We start from the raw sequence: 27,577 nt of genomic DNA on the forward strand, positions 1-27,577 counted from the left end.
ACAAGTTACTTCTGGTGCCAGTTTTATCAGCATTTGCCAACGCTGGGAACTGAGGAAGTTAGTCTGTATGGGGGAGGGGCAGAAGAAGAGGGAAGGATGGGTGGTAGGTTTGCTGGGGCAGGTTGTTTGTGTGGGGGTGGGGGCTTTGGAGAATAAAAATAGCCCCTTATCCTGGTGGGAGTAGGGGAGAGAACTCCCTGATCCTGCCAAAGCCCCCTGTGCACCCCACAAGCCCCTTGATCCTGGCAAACCCTTCCAGACCCCAGCAACTCCCCCCAGGACTCCACCTGCCCCCTGATCTCCTCCTTGGACCCCACCTGCCCCCCAGACTCCCTGTGGATCCCACTTGCCCCCTGGATCCTGCTTGGCCCAAAATTTTCCCAGTAGCCTCCCATCCTGATTTATCTTAGACCAGATGGCTATTTTAAATATGATTTAACCTCCCCCTAACCTTCCAGAATGTCCATATGCAGCCTAAAGGTAAGAAGGCAGCTCACTGGGTATGTCTATTCCTTGGCTTCTCAACTGAAACAACTAAGAAATATCATTTGGAGCCATAATTTTAAAAGTATTTAGGCACCTTAGGAATACTGGCATCCAATGGTGTCTAAGTGCCTATATACTACTGAAATGAAAAGAAATTAGGTACTCTTTAAAAATATGATAAGCCATCCATGCATATTTACTATTAATATCATTGCAATTTTGTCCTAAGTGCCTGCTATGTGGTTTTCTAGTGAAATGGGCACTGATATATTTGGCACTAGATTGAGACCCTCAACTTTATTTCACATTGGACCTTGAACATCCATCAAAGATTGGTATGTTTCAATCTCCAGCCACAGTATTTGGGCTAGATTTGAACTTCTGACCTTGAGAGAAAAGGCTCTGTATCCCATTACCAATTCCTTAAGTCTCCTAGTCACTGGAAAGCAAACACTTGACTTTTATGGATAGATTTGGTTTCAACTCTGTTTTTTTCCCTAATGTTTTGTTCTAGTATAAAAGTGGTTTATAAACAGTGGGACATCTTGTATTAGAGATTATTAGTGCTAAAAGCAGGTAATACTTCTTGTACAAAAACATATGATTACATTTAAGTGATAAGTCCTCAAAGAAGGAACACCATTTTTGAAGTGAAACCTAGAGAGATAATATGAAGAAGCAGCAATAGATCAGCATTCTTTCCTTTTACCATATGTATACAAGGATTGGATAAAAAAGGTTCCTTTAATCAAGGCTCATTTTTCCGAGACTTGGAAACTCCTTCTGTTCACTGCAACACAAAGTCCTCTTCAGTTTCCTTAATATGTGCGAAGCTCACATTTTTAAGTGACTGCCTCTCACCCTGATACTTTTTCCCTTTACAGCAACTTGGCTTTGCCCCTTCTTTCAGTTCAGTACCACCCCATTGCACCACAACTTTGCTAGCATCTTTAAGACTCCCATTTTTTAAATACCTTTGTTATATACACAGGCCACAAATATACTCTTGTTCTACACCTTGCATCTACCAGGTATGTAATAGGGCTGTGCGAAATTTCATCGGGTGTTTCATATTGATGCTGTTTTGACTTGTTTTGAGCTCGAAACAGCCAAATCAAAATGAAATGACAGGCTTCGAAACAGGTTTGAAATGAAACTAGGGCACTCAAAACGTTTTGAAAGTTTTGAAACTTTCGAGTTTTGAAGCTGGGCTTGCCTGCAGAGAAACAGAAAGTAAGGAGAGGGAGGGGGAAGAGGGGGAAAGGACTGCTCTGATATTGACTGTGTAGCTGGCCAGTGACTGTGATCCTTCCCTGAGGTCCCTTCCAATCCCAGTGCACTGGGGGTGGGATGGAAAAACAGCTGCACCTTAACACACACACACACACACACACACACACACAGTCACTCATGTAATGAGTTTTGCTTGTCAGTAGCTTGAGCTCCAGTTTCCCAGAAACCCCTACACCTATCTCCTTGAAACCATGGCCTCAGTAGGGGCTACAATGCCTGCTGTTTTCACCCCACTGCGCCTTAACACCCACATGACACGAGTTTTGCTTGTCAGCAGTTTGAGGTGCAGTTTCCCAGAAACCCCTACACCTATCTCCTTGAAACTTGACAGGCTTTGTGGCCTCAGCAGGGGCTACCCTCTCTCCTGTGTTCATACACATCAGGCAAGAAATTACAAAGATGTAGATGACAAAGTTATAGGCAGTTTCATGATTCCTCATTATAGCCTATGGGCGAAACATCAAAACAGCATCGAAACAGGAAAACAGTTTTGATGAAATGAAACAGAGCAATGCTTCAAAATTAAATGCAACTTGAAACAAAACAATGTCCCATAAAAATGGTGAAACAGAAGTCAAAACAAAACTGCTGTTTCACACAGCTCTAGTATGTAATATATTCCTATTACACTTATACACATCAATGCATATACACATCAACTGGAAGTACGAGAATTATGCTTCTGATCACATTGCGTCGCAATCCCATGTGGGCATTATTAGCCATACCACAGCATTTAGTCATTTAAAAATAATAATGATATAATCTTAAAAACACATTATTAAATGAATCTGTGTAAATGTGCAGGCCAATATTAGCAATGGTATTTGATAAAAAACTGAAGTGACGCACTGCAAACAGAACTGCTGACAACTTCGTAATAACTTAAGCCAACCTCAGTAAGTCAGTGCTGTGATGTGCTTTTTGGATGGAAATGCTACCTGTCTTTTTTAGAAACATGCATGAAAGGGGTAAATTTCAGGATTTCAGGGTAATTACTGCTGGTCAGGCAGTTCAGTCCCATCTTCTTATTTTTAACAAAGTCATGGTAACAAATGCTGAGAGAGAATTTAAGGAACATTACAGAGTTCTGAATTACACCATTTCATGCTAAAGTAAGATGGGGTTTGAAACTTGCAAGAGCCTTTTGCAAAAGTCACTTGTGGCTTCCAAACATAACACCATCTTATTGAGTGTTAATATTACCAAACAGTGTACGCAAGGGAGTTATGGCCAGCAACTCAGGATGATGTGTTGGCATAGAGGGGTTTGGATATCCTGGTTCTTACTTAAGCAGTTTTGATCTAGTGAAACAGACACTACAGATCTCATCTGATGTTAAAACCACAATTTATAGAAACCAGATTTCTGAAAAAAGACAAACAGGCTGGGTGTTGCTCCTCATTCTGGATGTTGTCAATAAATGCGAGAGAGAAGTGTCAGCAATGAGGCACTGAATATTAGTGAGACTATGTAACATAGGTAGCATAGCCAGATTTGGAATGGAGTCCTGTGGTCTCATTGCCAGCAGAACTCCTCCCTTGGAAGCCAATAGCAATTTTTTGCCCGTTTAGATTTTAGGAGCTGGCCCTTGAAATTTTGGAATAATTCTTGTTTTCCCTGTCCGACGAGCCAATTGAGCTTTCTTTTGTCGCTTTAAAATTGCAAAATGTCAAGGGCATCCACTCTCAATAGGTGAGTGACATTTTTTTGTTTTTGTTTTGCCAGAACTGTTTCTCATGGGATTCAGATTGTTGTTTGGTGCACTTCACAGCATTAATGACATAAATCTCCTCCTTGCACCCACCATCTACTTTAAACAAGGGTCTTGTATTGCTGCAAATATCACTTGGATCTCTGATACCAGTAAAAAAATCTCACAGTGAGAGTGGAAAGCTCTGGTAGGTGCTTGCTGACTCAGCTATGATGAGTAACACAAACAGATAAATTAAAAAGTATTAAGGAACATACCAAATTCACACAGTAAACATATTTATATCTTATAAATAAAATAGGCAAACACTTATATTTTCAAATTGTTTCTCAACGATTAGCTAAGAAAAAGTTGGGACTATGTCACTCCCCCCCTCCCCTAAAAACAATCACTGTAATTTGTATACGTCCTACCTTTCTTTTTCGCAATTTCACGTGACTGTCTGCAGGTTCATGAGTGGCCAGATCATCCTGAAAATGTAAACACTGGATGTCTTCCACTGGAGTGACATTTGTAAGATATTTTTTTTCAGGGCCCATTTGAGGTTCTGTGAGAACACATTCATCCAAACCATTATCCACTGGCATGATACGGGAACAAGGAGAAGATTGCACAAGGTAATCCTTGGGTGCAGCTTTTGAGAATGGTTGTCTGCCACTGCCAGAACATGGACCAGGGGAAAGCTTATCCTGTACCACAGTATTGTCAGTTTTTCCAAGCCCATCTTTAGAAGCATCAGATTTCCTACGCTGTTGTGCAATTACAGCAGTATGAAGCAGCTGTTTCCCAGGCACAGTAATTTCCTTCACATTCAGAGAATGAGAGATGGTTTCTCTTGGTACACTTTTGTGTAATACTTCACACAACCCTTTACAATTACAAAGCACCAGGCTTTTCCCAGTACTACTGCAAATGTCCTCCTCCTCCATTTTTTCTTGGGAAATGGTGGCATAGTCGAGCTCATTAATGACTTCTATTGTTCCAGACACATTAAATTCCTTGTTTATTTCCATTTTTGGTACCATCATTGTTAAGGAGCCAGCTTCTCCTAAACCCTTTTCTTTGTCTTTTGATTTCTGTCCAGTACAAGTGATGTGGTGGTTAATTTTACCCAAACTAAGATTTGAATAATCATCATCTTCATCAGAAACATGGACCAAAGTTTCTGTACTGGCCTCCAGAAAGTGCTCCTCGTCTTCATGGTTGTCATTTTCATCCACTTCCTTCGAAATATTGCTAAGCAGCTTTGCTGGGAAGCCAGTCAGCTCTCCACTATGACAGCAGTCTGGTAACGAAGCAGATTTTTCTTTCCGGCTAGCACTCAAAACTTCATCTTTTTCCATACTTGCCTGCAAGTTATCAACTACAAGTCCATGACGGCATGCTGTATTATATTCAACAGGAGAAAAAGCCAGTCCCATCCATTGGGTCACATGTTCCTCCCAGCTTCTCTTTCTGATTGCTAGAGACATGTCATAATAGTTCAACAACAGGCTGCAAGATACATTCCATACAGGACCAGAGGAGCTGACATGGCTGCAATGTGCTGCTCCAAAATGGGAGAGATTTTCATCATGCTAACATCTGTAAGAAATAAAAATAGAATAAGCTGATTCAAATTCAAAGTAAAAAGGAAGGGTAGGGATAGTTTAAATGGAAATGTAAAAGCAAATTTATAGAGCATGAGATTGAAAGGGAGGAATTTAAAAATATTATTTTGTTTAATAGCTGTAGTAGTATCATACAAACTTGACATTAAGCATACTTTAACATAACTTTCTTTCTGATTACTCTCCAAAATTAAGTAAATAAAAATGTTATAAACATGCTTATGAATAGGCAACTGGATCTACAAGCCAAATTTTGACAATAAGTCTCTTCACTATTTCTGTCATGAGATATCCATTTCCATGGATATCAACATTATCAAATCTTGTGACTCCATCACACACAAAATTAGTTTGTGTTTGTTCTTCATGCAATGAAACCCATACAGTTTTCAGGTTGCTGTCTGAAGAGTTGGGTCTGTACCTAAGGATTAGTAAAGGGATGTTCATACATGTCCTCCTTACCTTGCATCTGGTCAGCTGTGAGAAATGCCAACATTCGAAGAGTTAAGGGGTGTTTTTACACAGGCTTTGTGATGGGTGGGGGACATTTTAACTAAGGCGGCTCCCAGGGACATTTTAACTAGAAAGGCCGCTCTAATTAAAATTCCCAAAGCGTCTTGTGCATTCAGCATCCTGAATTTCCAAATGATGGCAGGGATACTTTAACTGAAGCTTGTTAAATGAGCTTTTTTTAAACCACCATTTTGAAACACAGGGATGTTGAATAAATGAGACACTGGAGCTTTCTGATCACGACGCTCCAGCAGACTCGATCTGCGTTCTAATCAGAACGCACTGGAGCTCGTGTATAGGTGCCCAATATGTGTCTTACTCTTGTTACTTTTAAATACAAGTGGGCAGAGAACAGAGAATTTGAGGATTAATCAGTAAGTTGAAAACGTTATACAACAGTTACGTCACTACATTTTGATTTGCTTGGGTCAGAAAGTATCCCCACTTAACTTGGTAAGGCTAGTCATATAAGTAATTAATTCCTAATGCAATTAAGGGCCCACAACTGTGCCTTATTTATGACAGTTTAAAAGTTAATGTTTCATATATATTTATTAAATCACTTTGACATTTAAATACATAAACCATCAGACAAAAATAAAATACAGATATTTGAATTTTGCATTACAAAGAAAGTCAGAACAACAAGTTCTTTATCAAATAATGAAACCCCCCCCCCCCAAAAAAAAAAAAAAACAGATATTTGAATTTTCCATTAAAAAAAAAGCCAGAAAAACAAGTTTTTTATAAAAAAATGAACCCCCCCCCCCCAAACAAAATAAAAACAAAAAAACCCCAACTGGCCTGTAACAAATTACAGGTTCAAGGAGCAGACACTTCTACTTTTCACTCCCTACATAAGAACTGTCAACACTTAGCATGGATCTCCTTATTGATTTCAGCAATAAAGAAGATTAACTACTGAGTTTGTTCTGGGTCATTTCAGTCCACTACAGCACGTCCCAGTTGCCCACTAGGCCTTTAGATTGTCCTGACAAATCACATGCCTGAAGGCATAGAAGTAGGAAGCTTGAAAGAAAAGCAGAATTATGACTGTGCATTTTCATAAATTATGCCCTTAGTGACTTTTAGAAAGAAGTTGTGCATAATCTGAAATCTTTAACCTCCATTTAGGACAGCCAGCTTTATTTCTCGTTCACATTTTCCAACTCTGTGGCGTTTGTGCTTAAAAAGAAAATATAGTCATAGGAAACAAAATTCCAGGCACAAGTCATTAGAGTGTGGGAGGCTGAGGAAAATGGAAAATAACACACAGCACTGGGCCAAAAACAAAAAACCAAAGAATAACTAAAAAAAAAATACAACACCCAAAACCCCTTTCACAAGCAAACTTTGGTAGTAAGACAGTGATTCTGCTTCAATATTCTCCCTTTTCCTATACTAACTTTTAAAATGCAAAGTAGATTGATTACATGAATTTTCAATGCCTTGAAGTTCTATTTCACATGTACTTCTTATTATGCCTAAGTGTTTATTCCCCCTCCGCACCCTGCAAATTGGAAATAAAGGAAGAGAAGTATTTAGGTCTGCAACACTTTTTATCCAGGGATCCCAAAGCATTTTAGAAACAATTGTGTTAGCATTACAAGATCTCTGCATTTTACTTTGACTAGCACAGATGTGCAATCAAAGGTCAGAAAAGGGTAAGAAGCTTTCCAAGGTCTGTGCAAGAATCAAGGCAGGAACACAGGGATTCTTAGTGTAAAGCACTAGACTGCCCAAATTCCAAGTGACCTCTATACTTGTCCTCCTAAGCATTCTTTTGGTAGGCTGTCTAAGGGTTAATAGCTGTGTATTACTTCCACTACTGTTAAATGGAGTTACATGTGTGCCGAGAGGGGAGAACAGATCCCTTACTGTTTTTCATTTTTGGATGTGGAGGGTTATATTTCATGGGGGATGAAAAACAAATAAATCTCACTTTAGGAACCCTTCTGTTTTACTTGTGATATCACACTAGCTTTGGCTGTCTGCTGGCAAGCAGATGAATGATTAAACAGGAGAATATTGAATGCTTTGCTTGAAATGCAAGACAAATAAATAAATGACAAGGAAACTTACATTGTTCTCTAAAATAAAATAATTAAAGAGCCATCTTCTAACCACATCCATGCTGGAAAAGAATCTTTGGACAAAGATTTTCTCCTTGTAAGATGAATGATTAGCTGGACCTACTGAAAGACTGACCATGTCAACTGTAAATGTATATACATATTATAATCATGTTTTGCTCTTAGTTTGAAAAGTATTCTCTTCTCACCTACTAAAAAGTGACATGAGAAAAACTTTTCTCTGACTTGTGGGAGGAGCAGCAGTAGCGCAACAAGGGGTGCACTTAGAGGGAGCACAAGAATGGCAGCCACCATCACTGCTGCTCCAGCCACTGCTGCTGCAGCCAGCACAGTCTGGCCTGGCCCCTGCCACTGCCTCTGCCTCCTCTGCCATTCAGGGTGCAGACCCTGGTTGTTATATTTCTGAAGAGCAGAATGAAATTTGCCAACATGGTCAGTAGTTACTCAGAGAATTTTCTTCCTCCCCACTCTCCATGTTCTCTTTTCAGACAGGGACTTGTGAGCTCAGTTGGAAGCCCGATTACCCCTTGTGGTAATGGTCTGGATTGTCCACCAGAATATGGCCCATAAGAAAATGATTTCCTCTCTAGTCCTCTGACTGCTGTTAGGGGACGAGTCCTTTGTTTTCTTCTACTCTATTCTTCAACTGTATTCAGAAGCCACTATTTCCTACTACATCCCACCCAACATTTCAGAGGAGGACTTCTTGCTCCTAAATCTTTGAATGCGATTTTCGGTAGGGCTATGCAAAACACCGTCATTTTGTTTCCACATCCATTTCACCATTTCAAAAGAACAGTGTTTTGTTTCATCATTTTGTTTTGTTTTGAAGCACTGTCTCATTTCATTTAGTTGAAACTGTTTTGCTGTTTCAACGCGGCTTGACGTTTCACCCATAGGCTATAATGGGGAATCATGAAAATGCCTACAACTTTGTTATTGCTTGCCTGATTTGAATGGAAATTATAGGGATGGTAGCCCCTTCTGAGGGTATGAAACCTGCTAACTTTCAAGGAGATAGGTGCAGAGCTTTCTGGGAAACTGCACCTCAAACTGTTCAAAACACAACTCCTGACACTTGCTGGCAGTGGCAGCCTCCTCTTATCCAGCACATAAATCTGGGGGTCCGAATCCCTAGGAGGGCTGTGGGGCTGTGCCAGACTCCTCCCAGGGGTGCAGACCCCTGGATCTGTGTGACAGATGGGAGGAGGCTGCCGCTGCTGCCTGGGACCGGAGAAGATTGCACCCTGAGCCTCCTCTCATCTGGCATACAGATCCCAGGGCTCGCACCCCAAGGAGGAGTCCGGCACAGCCCAGATGAGAGGAGGCTGCCTCTGCCTCCTGGAACTGGTGCTGGTCATGGGCTGTGCCCAGCAGTGGAGAAGACTGCTGGGACAGACAGCAGCGGCAGCCTTCTCTCATCTGGCACACAGATCTGGGGGCTTGCACCACCAGGAAGGCTGCCAGGCTGTGCTGGACTCCTCCCCGGGGTGTGAGCCCCCAGATCTGTGTGCTGGATGAGAGGAGGCTGCCACTGCCACCTGGGACTGGCACTGAAGCCAAGTAAGCCTGCCTTTGAAACGTGAAATGTTTTGTAACTTTCAAAATGTTTTGACTGCCCTTGTTTCATTTCAAAGCTGTTTTGAAACCCTTTGTTTCATTTCGATTTTACTGTTTTGAGTTCAAAACACATCAAAACAGTTTCAAAATGAAACACCTGGCAAAATTAGACACAGCCCTGATTCTCAGCTCCTCACTCACCTTTGAAGAGTAACCTTTCATTTCCATAACCACCCCTTTTCTTCCAATCTCCCCTGCTGCTTCAAGGAGACTCTTTATTCTGTTTATGTAAATATTTAAAATGCTTCAGTTGCAAGAGTACTGGAGTCTTTTTTTCTGTGAGGGGAGCTTCTTTCTTAATCTCTTTTGCTTAATCTTGGTTCCCCTACTAGGAGGAGAAAAACTTTCCATTGTCCCTTTTTACAATGATCACAACCATCACCAAAATAGACCCATATTTCCGCTGCTTGCAGCTTTCCCATGAAGCAAGAGAAAAAAATATTAAATTTAGCTCATTTCTAGTTCTGATGCTTAGATTAGTTTTGTAAGACATCCATGGTCACTAAAAAACTTCAGGCCTTCATGTTCATTATGGTTATGAGAGAACCAAATCCAGACTCTTCTCCAAAGATGCTTATTCCTATCACTTAAACTAAGGGAGAATCTCTGTTTGCTATCATCAACTAGTACCAGTTTTAGTGAGGGAAGTCAACTAAGCTTTTAAGGCACTAACTGTTAGAAAAAGGAAGAGAAGAAATGCAAGAATTCTTGTTGCTTTATCTGAGCACCTCCATAGAATTTATCAGACTTGTCAGTTTTGGAGGTCCAGCAAAATACACTGACCAGTATGGATGATTTAAATTTAAGCTTCATTTGGACATATGGCTGTGTGTGAGTATGTACACATGTGTGTGTATGTGTGGAAAGTGTCAATTTTCATTGATTTCTTAATTTTGTCAGAAAACATAGTATCTGAAAAACTGAATACTTCAACAACATTTTCATCTTTTGGGTATGAGTTTTCTGAGAGCCTCTCTAAATAAAGCACCCCAGAATCTTGTGTATAAGTGTTTACATACTTCAAAATGGCAGTGGAAGCACTTGAACTAAAGTTCATTGAACAAGTTTTAGCTCAAGCACTGCCACCACCATTTTTGAAGCACGGGGATGCTGATACACGGGACATGGGAGGCTGCAGGAGTGCAGTGATTATCAAGCTCCAGCAGACTCAGTTAGTCGAGTCTGATCTGATGGGCTGTAATTACAGCTCATGGGAGCAGTCTCCACGCTTGTGTACAGGCACCCAATTTGATGTCAGCAAGCCAGCAGCTACCACCACCTTTAAGGTATGTACTGCCAATTCTTGGTTAAAATGAAGAGACTTTAGAGTAAATATTAAAGAATATGAATTACTTAATTAGCTCACCAAAGGTAAAGATAGACAAAGCAGTACAAGTAAAAGATCCCTCTTGTCAGCACGGAGGCGGAAAAGGATCTTGGAGTCATCATTGACTCCAAGATGAACATGGGTCGGCAGTGTGGGGAGGCAGTTAGGAAGGCCAACCGTACCTTGTCATGCATCCACAGATGCATTTCAAGCAGGTCAAAAGAGGTGATCCTCCCCCTCTATGCGGCACTGGTCAGGCCGCAGTTGGAGTACTGTGTCCAGTTCTGGGTGCCGCACTTCAAGAGGGATGTGGACAGCATCAAGAGGGTCCAGAGGAGGGCCACTTGCATGATCAGGGGACAGCAGGGCAGGCCCTATGAGGAGAGGCTACGGGACCTGAACCTGTTCAGCCTCCACAAGAGAAGGCTGAGGGGGGATCTTGTGGCCTGTTATAAACTAGTCAGGGGGGATCAGAAGGCATTGGGGGAGTCACTGTTCCCCCGAGCACCGCCAGGAGTGACCAGGAATAACGGTCACAAGCTGGCAGAGGGTAGGTTTAGGTTAGACATCAGGAGGCGCTACTTCACGGTCAGGGCGGCTAGGGTCTGGAACCAACTTCCAAGAGAGGTGGTGCAGGCTCCTACCCTGGGGGTTTTTAAGATGAGGTTAGATGAAGACCTTGCTGGGGTTGTCTGACCCCAGTACTCTTTCCTGCCATGGCAGGGGGTCGGACTAGATGATCTGCTAAGGTCCCTTCTGACCCTAGAAACTATGAAACTATCAATTCAGCAGCTACCCCAAATGTACAGTCCATTTATTTCTTACTAAGACTAAGTGGGAGACAAACATTTTATGTAATGGGATAGCACAAAGATTAGGCTGTGGTCTCATATATTTATAAAAGGTGAACAACTACGTCATTAAACTACTGAGAGATAAGATACACACAGAAGAGAGCAACAAAAAGTGCTTAATTATTTCTATTTAGCCCTAATTTGAGTGTGATCCAAGCCAGCAAATATTGTTTAAAGAAGTATAAGCGAATGGGACCTGTGCCCTATAAATTCACGTCACACACAAGGTAGCCAAGTTACACAGCTATCTTTCTAGTTTGGCTTTTCACCCTCCAGTGGAAGACATACAGTGTTTACAGCCATTAGCTGCACCTGCTCTATGTTCACACAACTTACTTTAAGCTGTCTAAACATAGACCTAGAGTGGCACATACAGCTGTTCACTGCTCCTAAGAGCCATGTGAAGAACCTGATGCAAGTAACTTGGGGTGTGTGGGAGAGGCAGGTGGGATCAGTGGGGCTAGTAGGTCCATAGGGTGAGGTTGCTGGGTCATGAGGGAGGGTTGCCCAATTGAGGGAGGCCAGAAGTTGGTAGGGGCTAAAAATAATCCAGCTAGGGTCAGAGGGGTGGGAACAATGCAGCCCTGGGGCTGGGGCAAGCAGCTGGGCTTTCTGAACCCCAGGACTGAGCTGCGAATGTGTGCAGGTATTCAGAATATTACAGATTTCATAGACATTAGGGCTGGAAGGGACCTTGGAATATCATCGAGTCCAGCCCCCTGCCCAAGGGGCTGGAAGTCAGCAGGGATCATAGGATCCCAGCAAGATATACATCCAAATGTCTCTTGAAGGCGTTCAAAGTAGGTGCTTGAACCACCTTCGGCAGCAGTCTATTCCAAACCTTGGGGGTTCGGACAGTAAAGAAGTTCTTTCTTATGTCCAGCCTGAAATGATCATGGAGGAGTTTGTGACTGTTCAACCCTGTCATCCCTTGGGATGAACAGACATTCCCCATGATCGGATTAACCCTTTACTATATTGGACTAGCCCTTTCTTGATCTAAGATAATACACCTCCTGAGGTGAACTAACTTGGATTGGGCACACCATTTTGGGGGCAATTTAAGCCCTTTGCACACCTGCACAATTGGGCATTTAGAAGAACCTAATCCTGGTTAGGTAAATCTAAATGTAATGCCTGTATATACTGTTAGCCATTTCAGTGACTTTACAAGAAACTATGAAATAGAAGTTACTTTATAAATAGCTCAGCACTTAATTCATTCCCTAGTACCTTTCTCAGCTAGCTACTCTAAGATTTCCCTGTGTGGACTTGCAGTCCACCCAGTCCTCATTTCTGAGACATACTTAGCATTTTAAATACCTGGTGTAGGTATCTTGGCATTCTAAAGATTGATATCCTAGCCCAAGAATATAAGGTGAAGCAGTGTTTCTCAACCTTTTTAGAATCAAACGAACCCCTTGGAAAATGCCAGCTCTTACTTTCACTTTTTTTTTTTTTTTGACTATGGAAAAATAATAGAAATCTTTACTGATGCAAAGAATGCAGAAAGACCACAAGAGATCACAGTGTTTTAACACAATAGATTCCTGTTTGAAATCTCAGGGTTTACCTTATAAATCATATTTGCACACTTAATGGTGCTAACATTATGCGGCACCTCACAACACCCTTGAAAGAACCTCAAGGCACCTCAGGGTGCCACAGCACCATGACTAATAATCAACAAGGTAAACTACAGATGAACCCCAGATCTAGGGTTTCAATCTGGATTCCTTTGCATTTATTTACCATCTATTGGCAAAAGAGTGTGTTATAGGGTGTGATATTAAACAGTTATATTTTTTCTTTCATACACGACTGTTTAAAAAAAAAGTTGACTTTATACTTGAATCTAGGAAAGATGGAAGACATTTCTAAGATGATACTTTCTTCAGTAGGAAAAAAAGCTTATACTGCTATTGTCAATTTCATAGTTTTATAGTTTCATGGTAGCTAGGGTCAGGAGGGACTTGAACGATAATCTAGCCTGACCCCCTGCCACAGGCAGGGATGAATGCTGGGTTCACAAGACCCCAGACAGGTGATCATCCAACCTCCTCTTGAATTTGCCCAAGGTAGGGGCGAGGACCTAGGTTTAATACTAGGTTTTGTGATGTGCTTGTGAGCATCTACGAAACTATGTACATGTATGTGTGCATGAATGGTATAGCCTTTTCAATGCAGAAAAACACACAATGCTGACTATTATCTTTGCTTGTGATATGATTTTTTTTGAGAAAATCTTTTCTGCAATCTTCAATTTATTATCAGCATGCACAACTAGAGGCATTTATTTTTTAGGAATTATAAACAAGAGCTTGTGGGAGAGGCAAGGATTTCTTAGGCAAGGATATCTTTCATTGAACCAAGTGCATAGTTGGGATAAGCTTTCATATGCAAGACACTCTTCTTCAGGTGATCAGAAATAAAGAGCAAATATGATACTGTCAATATAGATGACAGAAAAATATACCCAACTACAGCTAGCCCCATAATGTCAGTATCAAAACTGGTAGATAAAAAAATAACACAAATTGCTGCAACATCCTGGTGATATACCCTCCAAATTCCTGACCAAAATTTTGGAACAATCAAAGAAGTAATCTCACCAGAGAACCTATTTTGAGATAGTTCACTGAGACCATGGATTCTGGAAATGCACTTTGCAGATTAAATCATTGGTACACATACAGGTAGCGGAGGTTAATAATAACAAAATATTTTATAGGTCATTATAGTATCTCAGTAACTTAGGATGTCCCCTTTCCACACCCACACCCACACACCCACACACACACCCACACACACACAGAGGCATATGGACAGCCTTGGCATAGGCAAAGCCTCTCACCACTGTAATACTACCAACTCCCTATCAGTGGCCTTGCAAACCAGATCCAAACCACAAGCCTATGGAGTTAGAGGACTTCGTTGATATTCCAGCAGCAGGGGGCTTTGTCTGTGCTGGGGCTGGGTAGGAAGGACTGCAGTAATTTGGAGGTGCAAGCTAATCTGATATATACCAAGTTCAAACCAATATAAGTGTGTCCAGAGTTATGACTAGTGAAATTCTGTATATAAACTAGAATGAATCTCATCAGGAAGCTGAAGGAACAAAGATCCAATATATACTTTTTACTCGACATAAGAAATTTTCCATGAATTTTATTTTGATGGATATAAACAATTTATGGTAGTGTAGGAGTGATAATGTAGCCATGATGGTTATGTATCCAAGTCCATAATTCCTAACAGAAATTCTACTGCAAGTTAGCATTTTCTAACAGAGTTCAAATAAAAACTTAATCAATCCATGAGACCATGTGTTAGAAGCCATTAGCTTCACCCTTCCAATTTTGTAAGGATGTCCTTTTTCTTGTGGGAATCAATTTTGTTATTCTCACTGGAAGTCATTATGTATCCCCCTTTATACACACTGACATATATTAGAATATACCCATTACATTTCACTTGCTGTCAGTGAAAAAAACCCCATGGTACTTATGACTTTAAACTCTTTATAAAGACGATGCTTAGTACAGTATAAAAAGAAGTCCAAGCATAAGATGGTGCTCTAGCATGAAGACTCCATAAACTAGAAGCATCAAACTATGAAGTGAGATTTCCAAGAGGTTCATGGAGACAGATCAAAAGTCTTGCTTATTTGTTCCAAATATTATTGGTTTTCAAGGTATTTATCTAAACTTTGTCAATGCTTCTACATTTGTATAAAGAAAATGTCAATAAGTTATTTAATTACTAATTCTAATAATATGTAAATAAATAGTTTCTGATGCATAGGTTTGATTTAAGCCCTTTGGGCTGCCTGATAGTCTATATACCAATAAAAATCATTTTAAAATAAGGTCATATAAAATTAAATGCATAAATGATTGGCTTTGAACTACCTTAGATAGCTAACTTACCTTCCAAGTAATAAATTATCAATGTAAACAGAGTGTCATAAATGTTATGGAGTAGCAGCTGATATTTTAAAATCATGGTCATTCTCTAAAACCCCCTCCCAAAACAAAGAAACAAACCAAGCCACCAATGTGCTTAATCCTATGCCCACTGAACTTCATGACACTATTGCCATTGGTTTCTATAGCAGAGCACAATAGAGTCCAAAAATACTTTTGGTACTAACACGCAACAGTAGAGTCTTATTTATCTGACAATCTTTTTTTCCCCAACCTTGACAGACACCATCTCAAGAAGTGTGCCTCCACTCAGATACTACCACAGATAAATAATTTATTCAGAAAGAAAAACAATAAGTAAAAGTGTAAAGCATTGAGCTAGTCTCAATTTTCTTTCACTGTTTTCTTATTTATGAAAAATACCCCCTGCCACCCTGCTTTAGTCAAGTATTAGTATTCCCTGGGAAATATGATTTCTGCCCCAAGCCACTGATTTTCTGTCAGGAAAACAGAAATGATGGAAGCCCAATTGGAATGCTCTTACTAAGACAAAGTGAAACGGAGAAGAGCCTTGTAGGCAGCTACTTGTCACACTAAAAAAAAAAGTGAAGTGTTCATATTTACTGCCCCAAATCTCAAAATTTTCATCGTGATGGAAATTCTATTTCCCAGCTAGGGTAATAGGGAGCTGTTTTCAAGCAACAGGTGGCCTTCTTGCTGAAACCAACTTAATTTTTCTAGACTATTTCTGAAGCCTATGAGATTCCAGTTTTCAATGGAAGTGACAGAGAGTGGCAATTTAAAGAACAGCGCTACATGCTCTGATCCTATTTTGTGATAGGAAATTGAGCCACCGCTGACAATGGCTGTCAGTAACAATTTCTCCTGCTAAACTGGTGTTGAAAATGGTTTAAACTGCAAGTGTAGACGGGACAAAACTGTTTTTGACACCATATTCAGTCATCTCCTAGAAATGTGACTAGGAGATGACTGAATAAGGTTTCAATTACTTGCTGTATGTAAAGTACTGAAATGTATTTTAACCCATCCCATTAGCAGTTAAACTCTTTTTTTCAGACTCAATTTAGTTGGGTCGATTGATGAAAACTTATGTCAGCAATAGGTCTATTTTATAGAAGAGATAAGATTTAAGCGGGAAAGGTAGAGTTTGCATGCTAGGAATTCCCGTCTGGGTACAACTGAAAAGATTTTGAGAGGGATCTAGGCAAGTGCCTCTAGAGATTAATTGAAAATGTTAATAAAATAAATCACTGGATTAGCAGCTGTATCATGCAGTCTGATGGGATTAGGTAGCAATGAAGAATTTATATTACATACTGAATAATTTGCCAGTGCACGTGCCATGTAGAAGGACTTAATCACCACTTTCATCATTTCTGCAAATAGTCTGATGCAACTGGGAAAAAAATAAGTCTGCATCAGAACTAAAATTCATAATTCAAATTTTCCTGAAGGACAGAAATTTGGAATCTAAGCAAAAATGTAAAAAAAAATAAAATTACATTTTGGTTTGCTCAGTCAAAACTGATAATGTCATCCAAGCCTCCCAGAGTCCCAGGCACCTTACTTCCAGCTCCACTCCACACAGTTCAGAGTCTGGGCACTCTGGAAGTCCTTAATCAAGTGAAATCTCTCTGGGTTTGCCAGGCTCCATGCTCAGTGCTGGTGCAGCAGGTGGGCTAATCTAGAATTTTTTTTCCCTTTTTCTCCCTCCACCCCACTAAATACTGACTTCCCTGTGGAATGAAAATTACAGATTTTGATCATCCCTACTCATGGTGAACTGTGATTGAAAAGACATGCTTCAGAAAGCTGCCTTACATGGATTTTCCTGGGAGCTGATGGCTTGATACCTAGCCACACAATGCACTAGTTCACATGGGAGGTTATAAAAGGCCAGGCTGCTATGCGCCAGTGTGGGAGAGAGTTTCCTAGGCAACTGCAATGCTAGGATAGCCAATGGGTGCTGCTGTGACAACTATGCAACAGCAGGTAACCCTTGAAGTCTTTCTCCACTTTTTGTTAGCCGCATCTACTTTGATTCTATTCCTTCACATTTCAACTATTTTTCTTATTAATGCTATTTCTTTATTGTTTAGTATTTTCACAACAACTCCATTAAATGGCTAAGAAAGAATCAATCCATCAGTGAATTGATGAAGGAGTAAGCAACTGAGGCTATGTGATGGTCCATTAGAACAGGAGTGCCTTCTTGGCCAACTGGAGATGGTAGAAATCATTGCTTTCAGATATTGCTATGTGAAGGTGGCACTGAGGAATTCACCAATTTGCGTGTGTTCGTTTGGTGACTGTATTTAGTCACTAATAGTACTAGGGAGAGTATTCATTGGACTCAATAAATTAAGGTTGCAGTGAAAGGCATACAATTTCCAATCACTACTTTGGTGCATTCCTAATATTTGTCTGAGGCAATATCACAATAGAGCACCCTGCATTTGGCAGGGTGTTGGACTCTATGACCCTTGAGTCACTTGAGGTCCCTTCCAATCCTTGAGGTCTCTTCAGGAAGGCCTTAAGTCATTTTACCACATTACTGTGAATCACTATCACCTCTCTTAAACAAGACAGCCCTATTGTATGTCTTTCAATGTCAAACACTGTAGAGAGGCTGAGAAAGATAAAAATGGAGCTCTACCCTCCAGCCACTGACAACAGAAGAATATCAGTTAGTGCCACTTAAATTGATTCTAGGCCATGTCCAGAATGACACAGATCAAGCACCTTAGCTTTAAAAAGTTGAGTTTGTTGGTAGCTTTTGTTTGGATCCTCTGTGGCCTGTTCAGGAATGGAAATTTTGATGCTGGCAGCAATTGGCAAGAACCAATGTATCCAAGGCAGTTTTGAGTGTCATTTGCATTATAATAGTGTGTTTAAAGGAGGTCAAAAGAAGGACAATCCCAAAGATGTTTGCAGAACGCTATGAATCTGTAATTTTTACATGCTGTGGTTATAATATAGTTCAGATTACTTTGATACAGCTTGCAGTTTATTGTTTAATCTTTAATAAGTAATAAATCTTATTGCTTTTTTCTTATTGGCTTTTCCAAGAAGAATAATACTCCTCAAAAATCCTTTACTCCTTCATAAACTGTCATTTGTTAAACAAACCATTTCACTTCCTTTCTGACTCCTCCTATTGGCTCACCCCTGGCCATAGCAATGTTTGGATCACATTCCAAATTTCCTGAAAAGTCAGGGATCTTTAGAATTGGAGATTTTTTCTGACCTAGCATACAAAATGATTTGCTTTATGGTATTACCTAAAGGCTCCCATCAGGAATTAGGTCCTGTTTTGCCAAGAGATAGCCCCTGTCCTGAAATGTTACATAGACAGGACAAACAGCATGAGGAGTAACAAGAGATGTGAAGAAAGTAATGGGGGTCATCTACAAAGTTCACATTGTAACACATGCTTTCCCAAAGTTTAAGGTTATCTTGGATATAGTTTGGTCTATATCTTGATATAAGCTATAATAATATAGTGACATAACAAAACATCCCACAGTAGAACAAAAGATAAATATTAAGAGCAATGAACAAACAGTCCATTAAAATATGATTAGGTTTTAAAAGAGATACATATTGCCTACAGCATTATTACTGTGTTTATGCTCAGTGGTTGGTGCACAATCTGCCAAATGTAAAACAATATGCATTTTAAGTTCAATCTAAGAGGTTTCTTCTGTTCAAGAAAAGCAAGCAATTATAGCAGTAGTTGATTGCTTCTTCTCAGAGGGCCACACTTATATAAACAGTCTCTAAAAGCATCAATAGAAACAAATAACATAGCATATTATGAAATACATTCAAATATCTTATTCATTTTTATTTAAATATTATAGACCATACTTCCAAAAGAGCCACAACTGCACTAAAATTTCACAAGTAGAATTTTACATGTAGGTGATTTCTCTTGAGATATTTTGCCTCATGAAAATGTGGATGTTCAAGCGTATCTAATCATTTAACTCCCTGGTAAAAGCTTTTTACTAAAATTCTGAATTCTATAGCATGGAATTATTTGTGTACACAATTTTCGGGAGCTAAAAAGGCCAATAATGTTTTTCTAACATAACATCTATTTTGTGACTTCTTTATTCATTGTAGATCTATATATGAGTACACACTCCAATGTTGTCTTTCTACCCAATGGAAAAAAAGTAGATTAATGTCATTAACCCAAAATCTTACTATACTATGTAACCTGCTCTGCTATAGGAGTAACAGAGGACCATCCCTCAAGTACGTACCCTGACAACACTGATACTACAATTCCATGTGATTAAGGTGTTCAAGATTTGCCTCCTCACTCGTGTATTATTTCAATGAGTATTCTCTGTAACACTTATTTCAAGGGGAGAGGAGGAAGGGGGCACTTGACTTGCAAATCAAAACTCATCTTTTAATTTCTTTGAAGATTTTTCCAAGCGTACAATGAACATATAAATGGAACCAGGGAAGCTAAAATTAAAATAGAGAATATTCATTCTGAGCAAAAAAGAACTTTTTTATAACTTTTGCAACTTTTTCAGATAAATTTATATTTGGCTTTTCTCAAATTCTGAATTAAATGTTTTGAATACTGCTGTATTAAGCCAAGTTCAATGATTAGGTTTCATTTGGTTATTAAAATATAGACAGCAGACTAGGTAGAAAAGATTTGTCGTAAAACTGAAAATGAGAAGCCACAATGATTTATCTTAAGAAATTAAAAAAAACCCTCTTCCTAAGTGAAATCAAGGACAGCTAGTCACTTTGTATTACAGTTGCTATTAGCCCATAAAACCGTCACAGTCAAAATGACAAAAATCATCTTTTTCCTCTTATTTTGTCATTTGTGTTGAGTACCTTTACATTACAGTGAGGTCCATAAAAATACATTGGTTAAGCTTTTTCCAGCACCACACACAATTAGCCGTTTGTGACACAGCATTCTGTTTTTGCCTTTTAAATATTTAGCTTGTTCCAGGGGCTACTGTGAAATGTTAAATACTTGCACGGTCAAGGCGGGAAAAGGCACTTGATGCTGAAGAGAATGCAGTGTACTCTTGCAAAAGCGTCAAGACTAGAGATCTCCTGGGATATCAGGTCCCCACTCATATTCCACAAGTCATGCTGAGATACTCTTTTAGCATATTGCTCCTGAGCCTTTAATTCCACCTTAGCTGTCCATTATGGCTATGCAGTTCTCACTTTGAGTCCTAGATGGAGAAGGTACTGTCAATAGAGACAGCAGTAATTTATACATTAATTCCCCCCCAGAAATCCATGGATCTCGAGGGGAATACACGACTGTCTTTCACTTACTGCCAGTCTTGCTTCACCTTGTTCACCAGACCTTAAAAACACAAAAGAACCATGTAGGTGTTTGAACTGAAGGTCTTCCTCTGTTTTATAGAGTTGGGAATACCTGGAGTATGGCTGCCAATGCCCTGCCAAGGTGAGATTTGAACCCCTGCTGGAGTCATTTTTGCACCTTTGCTCTCCTTTTGGTAACATAATAAGAAACTTCAAGCCCCGTGTTCTGAAACTATATTCAGTAAAAACCCAGTTAAACGTTCTCACGCTTATCCTCAGCGTATTTGAAAAGATGACTCATGTTTAGTTACCTAATTGGCTAATAACTATGGAGTTTTAATGATGCACAGAAGCAGGAAAAAAATCTCTCATATTACTTCTGTGTAACAACTGTCATTCTGGAAATACAGAAAGATAAAAGGGAATATTTATCATATAGTTTACTATCAAATATACTTTCCAATGTTCATGACACTTTAATCATTTAGTCATTCACTTTACATAAACTAAATGGTACATACATTTATGCTGTATCCATTTTATACAATATTCTGAATTCTCTCTGAAATGCTTCACAAATCATCTTTATAACTTTGAACTGCTAAATGTCACCAGAAATATTTTTTAAAAGTTATGAGATTCATATTTCATCAAAACTGTGATCACTTGACATTTACTGAATCTTACCTTACTTCCTTTCTAAATAACATATCACACAGCAAACAATTTATTCAAATGCATTAAGTTATTTTTAATTCTGCTATTTTGGTTGATGGAAACTACAGACCTGTTAGGAATTATGCCCTGAAATTTTACATTTAGAATTTACACTTTAAAGAATATTTTAAAGATTTTTATCAACATCTAACATATGGACTGAAGCTAAGCTCTTGGAAAGAGCTGTAGAAACCAAGACGAAGTGATATAACCTACCCAAAGTTTTGCTTCACTGCATCAGTACTAAGGAAAAAAAAGCCACTGTAGCTCTTGATGCCCTCCTTAATGGCAAAAGAGGTGAAAAAAGAAATCATTCACACTTCTAGTTTTCATATTTTATGGACATTAAAAATATGCAAGTAAGACCAGGCAGCTCTATTTATATTAGAGTGCAAATAAACAGGGTTCAGCATATCATTTATATTTTTTAAAGACAGAAATAAAGTGCACAAGCAGATTTTGTTTTAGACCTGGCATATTTTGATAAACATAGCTAGCATACAGTCTACCACTTACTGTGAATATTTTACCTCCAGTGTTACTGCTGAGATCCAGAACGTAGAAAGCTCCAATGCAGCTTACTGACATTCAGCTTAACCAGTTACAGAAAACTTCCTCATTTTTCAAATCATCTTTATTTTTGTTGTTGCTTATAAAACCTCTAAGATTCCAAGACTTCCGTACCTACATGAAGAGAGGGCGGACCTTGGACATTACCTCCATAAAAAAGGGTCATTAAAGAGAAAAAAAAAAAGATTAGTTCCCAGTTAGTTTCTGCTAGCACAGAAGTTCAGATTTCGTTGCTGAGATCATTGCTCTATTCTAAGCAGTTTTGCTCAATGTGTGATTCTAACAAAAACACCCTCTGCAGCTGGAGGGAGCCTTAACTAAGCAGAATTCTGTCAAGCCTTTCCCAGTGACTTGTGTCTACTAAATTCAGACTGATGTTTTGTGAAAGGGGCCTCAACAACCAGGCCCAGATTGCCTGAAAAGTATTTCCTGCCTTTGAGTAGTGTGTGTGTGTGTGTGTGTGTGCGCGCGCGCGTGTGCGCGCACGCGTGTGCAAGTGAGCAAGAGAGAGAGAGCAAGAGAGAGACTGCATAGTGGAGGGAAAAAAGAAAAAAAAGACAACAAATAGTGTTTCAAGATCTTTGATTTAGCATACATCTGAGACAACTCAAACTATTTAGAAGATTTATGATGTTGTTACATAATTTTAAAGTATGGTTGATTTACCAAAAATATTCTGCAAGAATATACCATGCATATGAAACTGAACTACCATCCTCAAAGACAGGAGAATGTCTTTGAATGCTCCTTTGCTCTTTGGCACTTCAGAGCAAGAAATGAGCAAAGAGCAAGTTGGCTTACATATAATAAAACATCACATTTACATTCCCAGTGCACTTTGAAACATGAAACACACAGAATTCTATAGATATAGTTCATAGTGAAAACATATTTTTACTGATGAAATTCAGTTGGATCATAAGAAATTAACGTCATTACAGTTTAAAAGTTCTTATAGCACAGGCAATGGTACATGCTGCTTTACCTCTATTGAGAATCCTCCAGTGTCACACAAATCCAGCTTTGCAAAAGTACAAGGACAGACTCCATCTTGATCATATTAGAATTTTGCTGACATAAAACAGTTGTAACTACTTTCCAGTTTGACAGGGTGCCTGAATCACGTCTCTAAAGCAGTCCACAGCATCTACATCCTACGTTCTACACAAGTTTTGTGAAACTATCATCTGTTTATCTTTTCTGCTTTCTTCTGCCTCCTCTGAATGATTTCCTCTGAGTTGCTCCAGCCTGGGAACTTGGATTACCATTTGGTTTTGATTAAAACCAGACAGACAGCTCTGTAGAAGTTGGAGAGTAAGCTAATGGAAATCACCAGTATGGCTTTAATTTGTATATCAATTAATAATAAATGTTATAACACAACACACATTACTAACACTCAAACCCACACCCCCACACAACATTAAGCCTGTAGGGGTCATTTTTAAGCAGAATAATGCAAAATTTCCCACATTATTTAGTATGGTTAAGCAAGGCATATGGAAAGGATGCTCTTATGTGTCCCCAAACTACAGGATGGACCCAAACTAACTTCTTTCTTTCTTTGCTTAGTAAAAAGGGAAGGAAGGGTTTTTGCTGAGTTAAATTATATATGTTGCACAGCATTTTCTTTCTGTTGATCCATTTATTGCATGCTCAAAACCATGTTATAGTTATTTAAGACTAAGGCTAAGTACAGACACTCAAAAAGCTCAAGGTGGAATCAAGCGGTTTTCTGCAAGCGGTGTAGTTTAAATCAGCAATGAACAGAACACACATTTGCCTTTTGGTGGGGGGCAAACCTTAGACAGGTTCTGCCATTTTTAAACCAGTCTCTATGCCAAACTTCTGTTTTGCTATGGGTATAGACCGGTTTCCAATCACTTATATTGGTAAGAGTGTAGTGTCTGTACCTGGCTTAGATGAGTTGGGTTCTTACTGATCCAATTAATTGGAGTGTTTGGTGTCCTTTAGATGTAAGAAAAAGTGCGAAGTCATGGAGATAACTGCCAACTTAAATCATAAAACAAAATACCTCCTTTACTCACAGTAGTGTCTGAACAACTAGGGAAAATTCTGTTTTTGGCTTCACTTTGTGGTTCTCTAAAATTTAGAACAAGGTATGTACTGATAGAGCAGTGGGCAGACATTGTACCTAACAGTTGATCCATAATCTTTCTTAAGAAATTCTGTAAGGCTGCTCTTTTTAGGATGGATCTCCAACCAGCATTTGAGCAACAAAAGATGGCGGATTCTGTCAAATGTATAAAGTTGTCCTTAGCTATCACCTAATACGGACATATCTGGCCCTAATTTACTAAGCCTTAGATCCTCAACATGTGGAAAGTTTTGTGTTAAATTTTGCAAAATGTGGTCTTCATTCCTGTGACTGTAATTTTATATGTGCATTTTCAAGCCCTGAAACTGTGGTATTAAGTCCTGAATCTGGGCTTGCAAAGTTATACATGCGCAAATGGAGGCTGGACTAAAGCCCCTTTTTAAAAGTTGATCCATTATTGTCAGCAGATGTTGTGCATGTGGAGAAAGGGCATGCATAACTTAAGGTTGAATAACTAATTCACCTAATCAGGTTTCCCATTACTATGAAGATGAAGATCTTAGAAATATATATAATGAAACAATAATAATACTCAGATGTGAATTAAATACAGTGCAATCTTGCAACTTGTAAATGTAACTATTTCAGCTAAATTGGTTATCCAAAGGCAAATCCTAGCACTAAAGCACAATACACTGGGGTGATACTTAATATTTTTCTGGAGGATTTTCATGTTATTGTTCAATGAATGAAAGATGAGAAAGACTTGTGCTAAAACCAAAATTTCTGTTTTCCAGAAAATCCATTATTTTGAAATTTGCTTAGTTTTGAATGAGGGTGAAAACAAAGACATTTCAAATGTCCTGCATTTATTCTTTACTGCTTAATTATAATTTTCAAAATGAAAAAAAACAAATTATTCTCCCTCAGAAAGGTTGCAAGATAGAATTTCAGCCTAATCAAAATATTTTTTCTCAATTTCTTTTCTTAAAGCAAAATTTTGTCAGAAGTCAAGATATTCCATTGGGAGGTTTCACGTTCAATAAACTATTATTTTTCCATGGAAACGTGTTCTTTTTGTTTTTCAGTACTGTATACATGTAAATATGCTATATAAAAATTGTAAGATTTCATACATAAGGAGAAAGTAAATGTGTGGAAATATATTACAACTAAATACTAAGGCATGGCACAGTAACAACATCGCTGTACAGCAACATGTTGACATGCCCTATGTATACTACTTATAACTGTGAACACATGGTTTCACATAAAGCATCTTAGCAAGTACTAATATTTTTTGTAGGTAGTTAGAGTCTAGGCCTGCTATTCAGCCATACCCATGCTAATGTACAGAGAAGGAACTATAAACTCTCTCCTACATGGTATTATTTAATATGACTCTATCACATAAAGTTAACTGACTTGCTCTTCAACTCACTTGCAACAAGAATATATAGATGGCACTATCCTTCAAATAACAGACTACATTTTATTAAGTTTAACTTTTTAAAGGTCTGTTTTCTTTTTTAAACTGTGAGGTATGCCTGGAAGGTGGACTCAAAGAACTTTTATAAATCTAATAACTAGTTCTTTTTTAAAACATTTCCAGTTCTGGTTGTATCACATCAGGGTAAAGTGTCCACATCATGAAAGCTACCTGTTGGCAGTTTTAGTCCTTGGAGGATAAAGTACAGCTTATCTCTAGATGCTTTCTTCCTTGGTTACATTTAAGGCCCATCATCAACTTGCACTGCTAATCTCTATGATACCCATTCCACAAATAACCCAAAAGTATTTTCAAAATTGCCAGTCCAGCACCCCTTTGTGAGAGCTAAGCAATATAAACAAACCCTTCTAATATGTATACAAATAACCTAAATTCTGGTCAGGTAACTTTGGTTAAAGTACTTTGGATAAATGACTTTTCAGTACTAAGATGCTATATTTTTATTATTGTTATGTTTATTCACAAAGTATTGTGTAGGACATTAATCATTAAATTTTGGAAATATTTTAAAAATAGAAATATCTTATGGAGGATTTCAGAAATAAATAAAATGTGGGTAGAATTCTTTGGTATCACTTGTGAGCTATTAAATTTATTCACATGGGGCTGGAATAAAAGGATTATGATTTTAGAAAGGTCAGAAGACTATGTAGATTAACCAGCTCAGTAGCTACTCTACCTTGGAGCTCTCTAAGGAGAAAGCAAGTGCTATGTGATTACACAAAAATAATATTTTGGCTCTCTCAGAAGGGCTGAAATGTCAAACACAAAGACACTGCTTTTATGCTAGGGGTAAATACAACATGCATAACCTCTCAAACAGCAGACTTATTAAATTCAGAGATAGTATTTCAAGAGATCCAGTAACCACATGAGTTGTCATTTTGATATTTACTGCAACAGCAAAAGCCACATGATATTAACAACATTAGGTATTATTGTATCCATGCAGAAGCCAGAACCTATATATAAGCAAACAACTGATGAGTCTCTTCTTATAAAAAGAATTGCGAGAAATATTATTCCTCATAAATGAGAGTTAGGATTGGAAATGCAACAGTTTGGTATTTTATCTGTACTCATTTTCCAAAGCAACACCGTTCTTTCCTGTTTATGTCTAACTTTCACAATACTAGTGTAAACTGAGTACATTCCGTGTAACAGTATATAAAGGCTAGTAAGATGCTAAAAAAACAAACAAAAATCTGGGTAATATGGTTAGCTGACATGATCCAATAAAAAAGCTTCAAAAACAGACTGGAATTCAAGACCAGCAGGAACAGTCTAGTAATTGATATTTGGATATACAAATTTGTAGAAATTAAATCCATAGATCTCAAAGCCCACTATCATCCTTTAGAGATACTACTGTTCTCTCTGGATTCACAGACTTAACAGATAACAATAAGTATAATAGCTCATGCAAAATAACTTCTTGTGATCTTCTGCATTTGCCTCAGATTTGATATTATACTCTGTCAAATAATAAAATTTGAATTGAGACCTTTTATCACCCTTCAACAGGCTATGAGCTTTATGTGGAAAATGCTACTGTGGACTCCTAAAATTGAATTAATCCAACTACATATTATATATGGGAATATGGTGCCTGTAAAGTAACATGGACTTTTCCCTACAATTTGTTATATTACAATGATGCTTGGAAATTATTTACATATATCCTGTTAAATATGATTACTGCATCCTAGTGGAGACAAAGTAATACCTAGAAACCAGACTTAATACATCTGTTTGTAATATGCAGTTGCAAACTATAGGGCTAAGTACAGACAGTCAAAAAGCCTGAGGCTGAATCAACTGAATCTTTGCAGGTTAGTTAAAACTGTGCAGATTAAATTGAAACAGAAGTAAACAGACATTTGATTCAGGAAATGCAGCCACATGCCTGCAGTGGCTCAGGCCAGAAGCCTGGGGGCACTAGAGC

General features: G+C 38.6%; 1 protein-coding gene across 2 annotated transcripts in view; it reads right to left on the reverse strand.

The window, feature by feature from the left end:
* The window catches only part of DLC1 (DLC1 Rho GTPase activating protein), a 568,238-nt gene extending 545,822 nt beyond the window's left edge, over positions 1–22,416 (reverse strand). The window contains exons 1-2 of one of the 2 annotated variants that reach the window (XM_019526003.1): positions 22,024–22,416; positions 3,907–5,077 (exon numbers count right to left, since the gene is read on the reverse strand). In XM_019526003.1, coding sequence (XP_019381548.1) covers positions 3,907–4,965 — 1,059 coding nt within the window. In that variant the 5' untranslated portion in view covers positions 4,966–5,077; positions 22,024–22,416. Of the gene's footprint in view, positions 1–3,906; positions 5,078–22,009 lie in introns of both variants that reach the window. The other variant, XM_019526002.1, reaches the window with a different exon arrangement.
* Between the last annotated feature and the right edge of the window lie 5,161 nt (positions 22,417–27,577).

Source organism: Gavialis gangeticus, unplaced genomic scaffold (genome assembly GCF_001723915.1).
Source record: "Gavialis gangeticus isolate Ggan-Ray unplaced genomic scaffold, GavGan_comp1, whole genome shotgun sequence".
Taxonomy (NCBI): domain Eukaryota; kingdom Metazoa; phylum Chordata; order Crocodylia; family Gavialidae; genus Gavialis; species Gavialis gangeticus.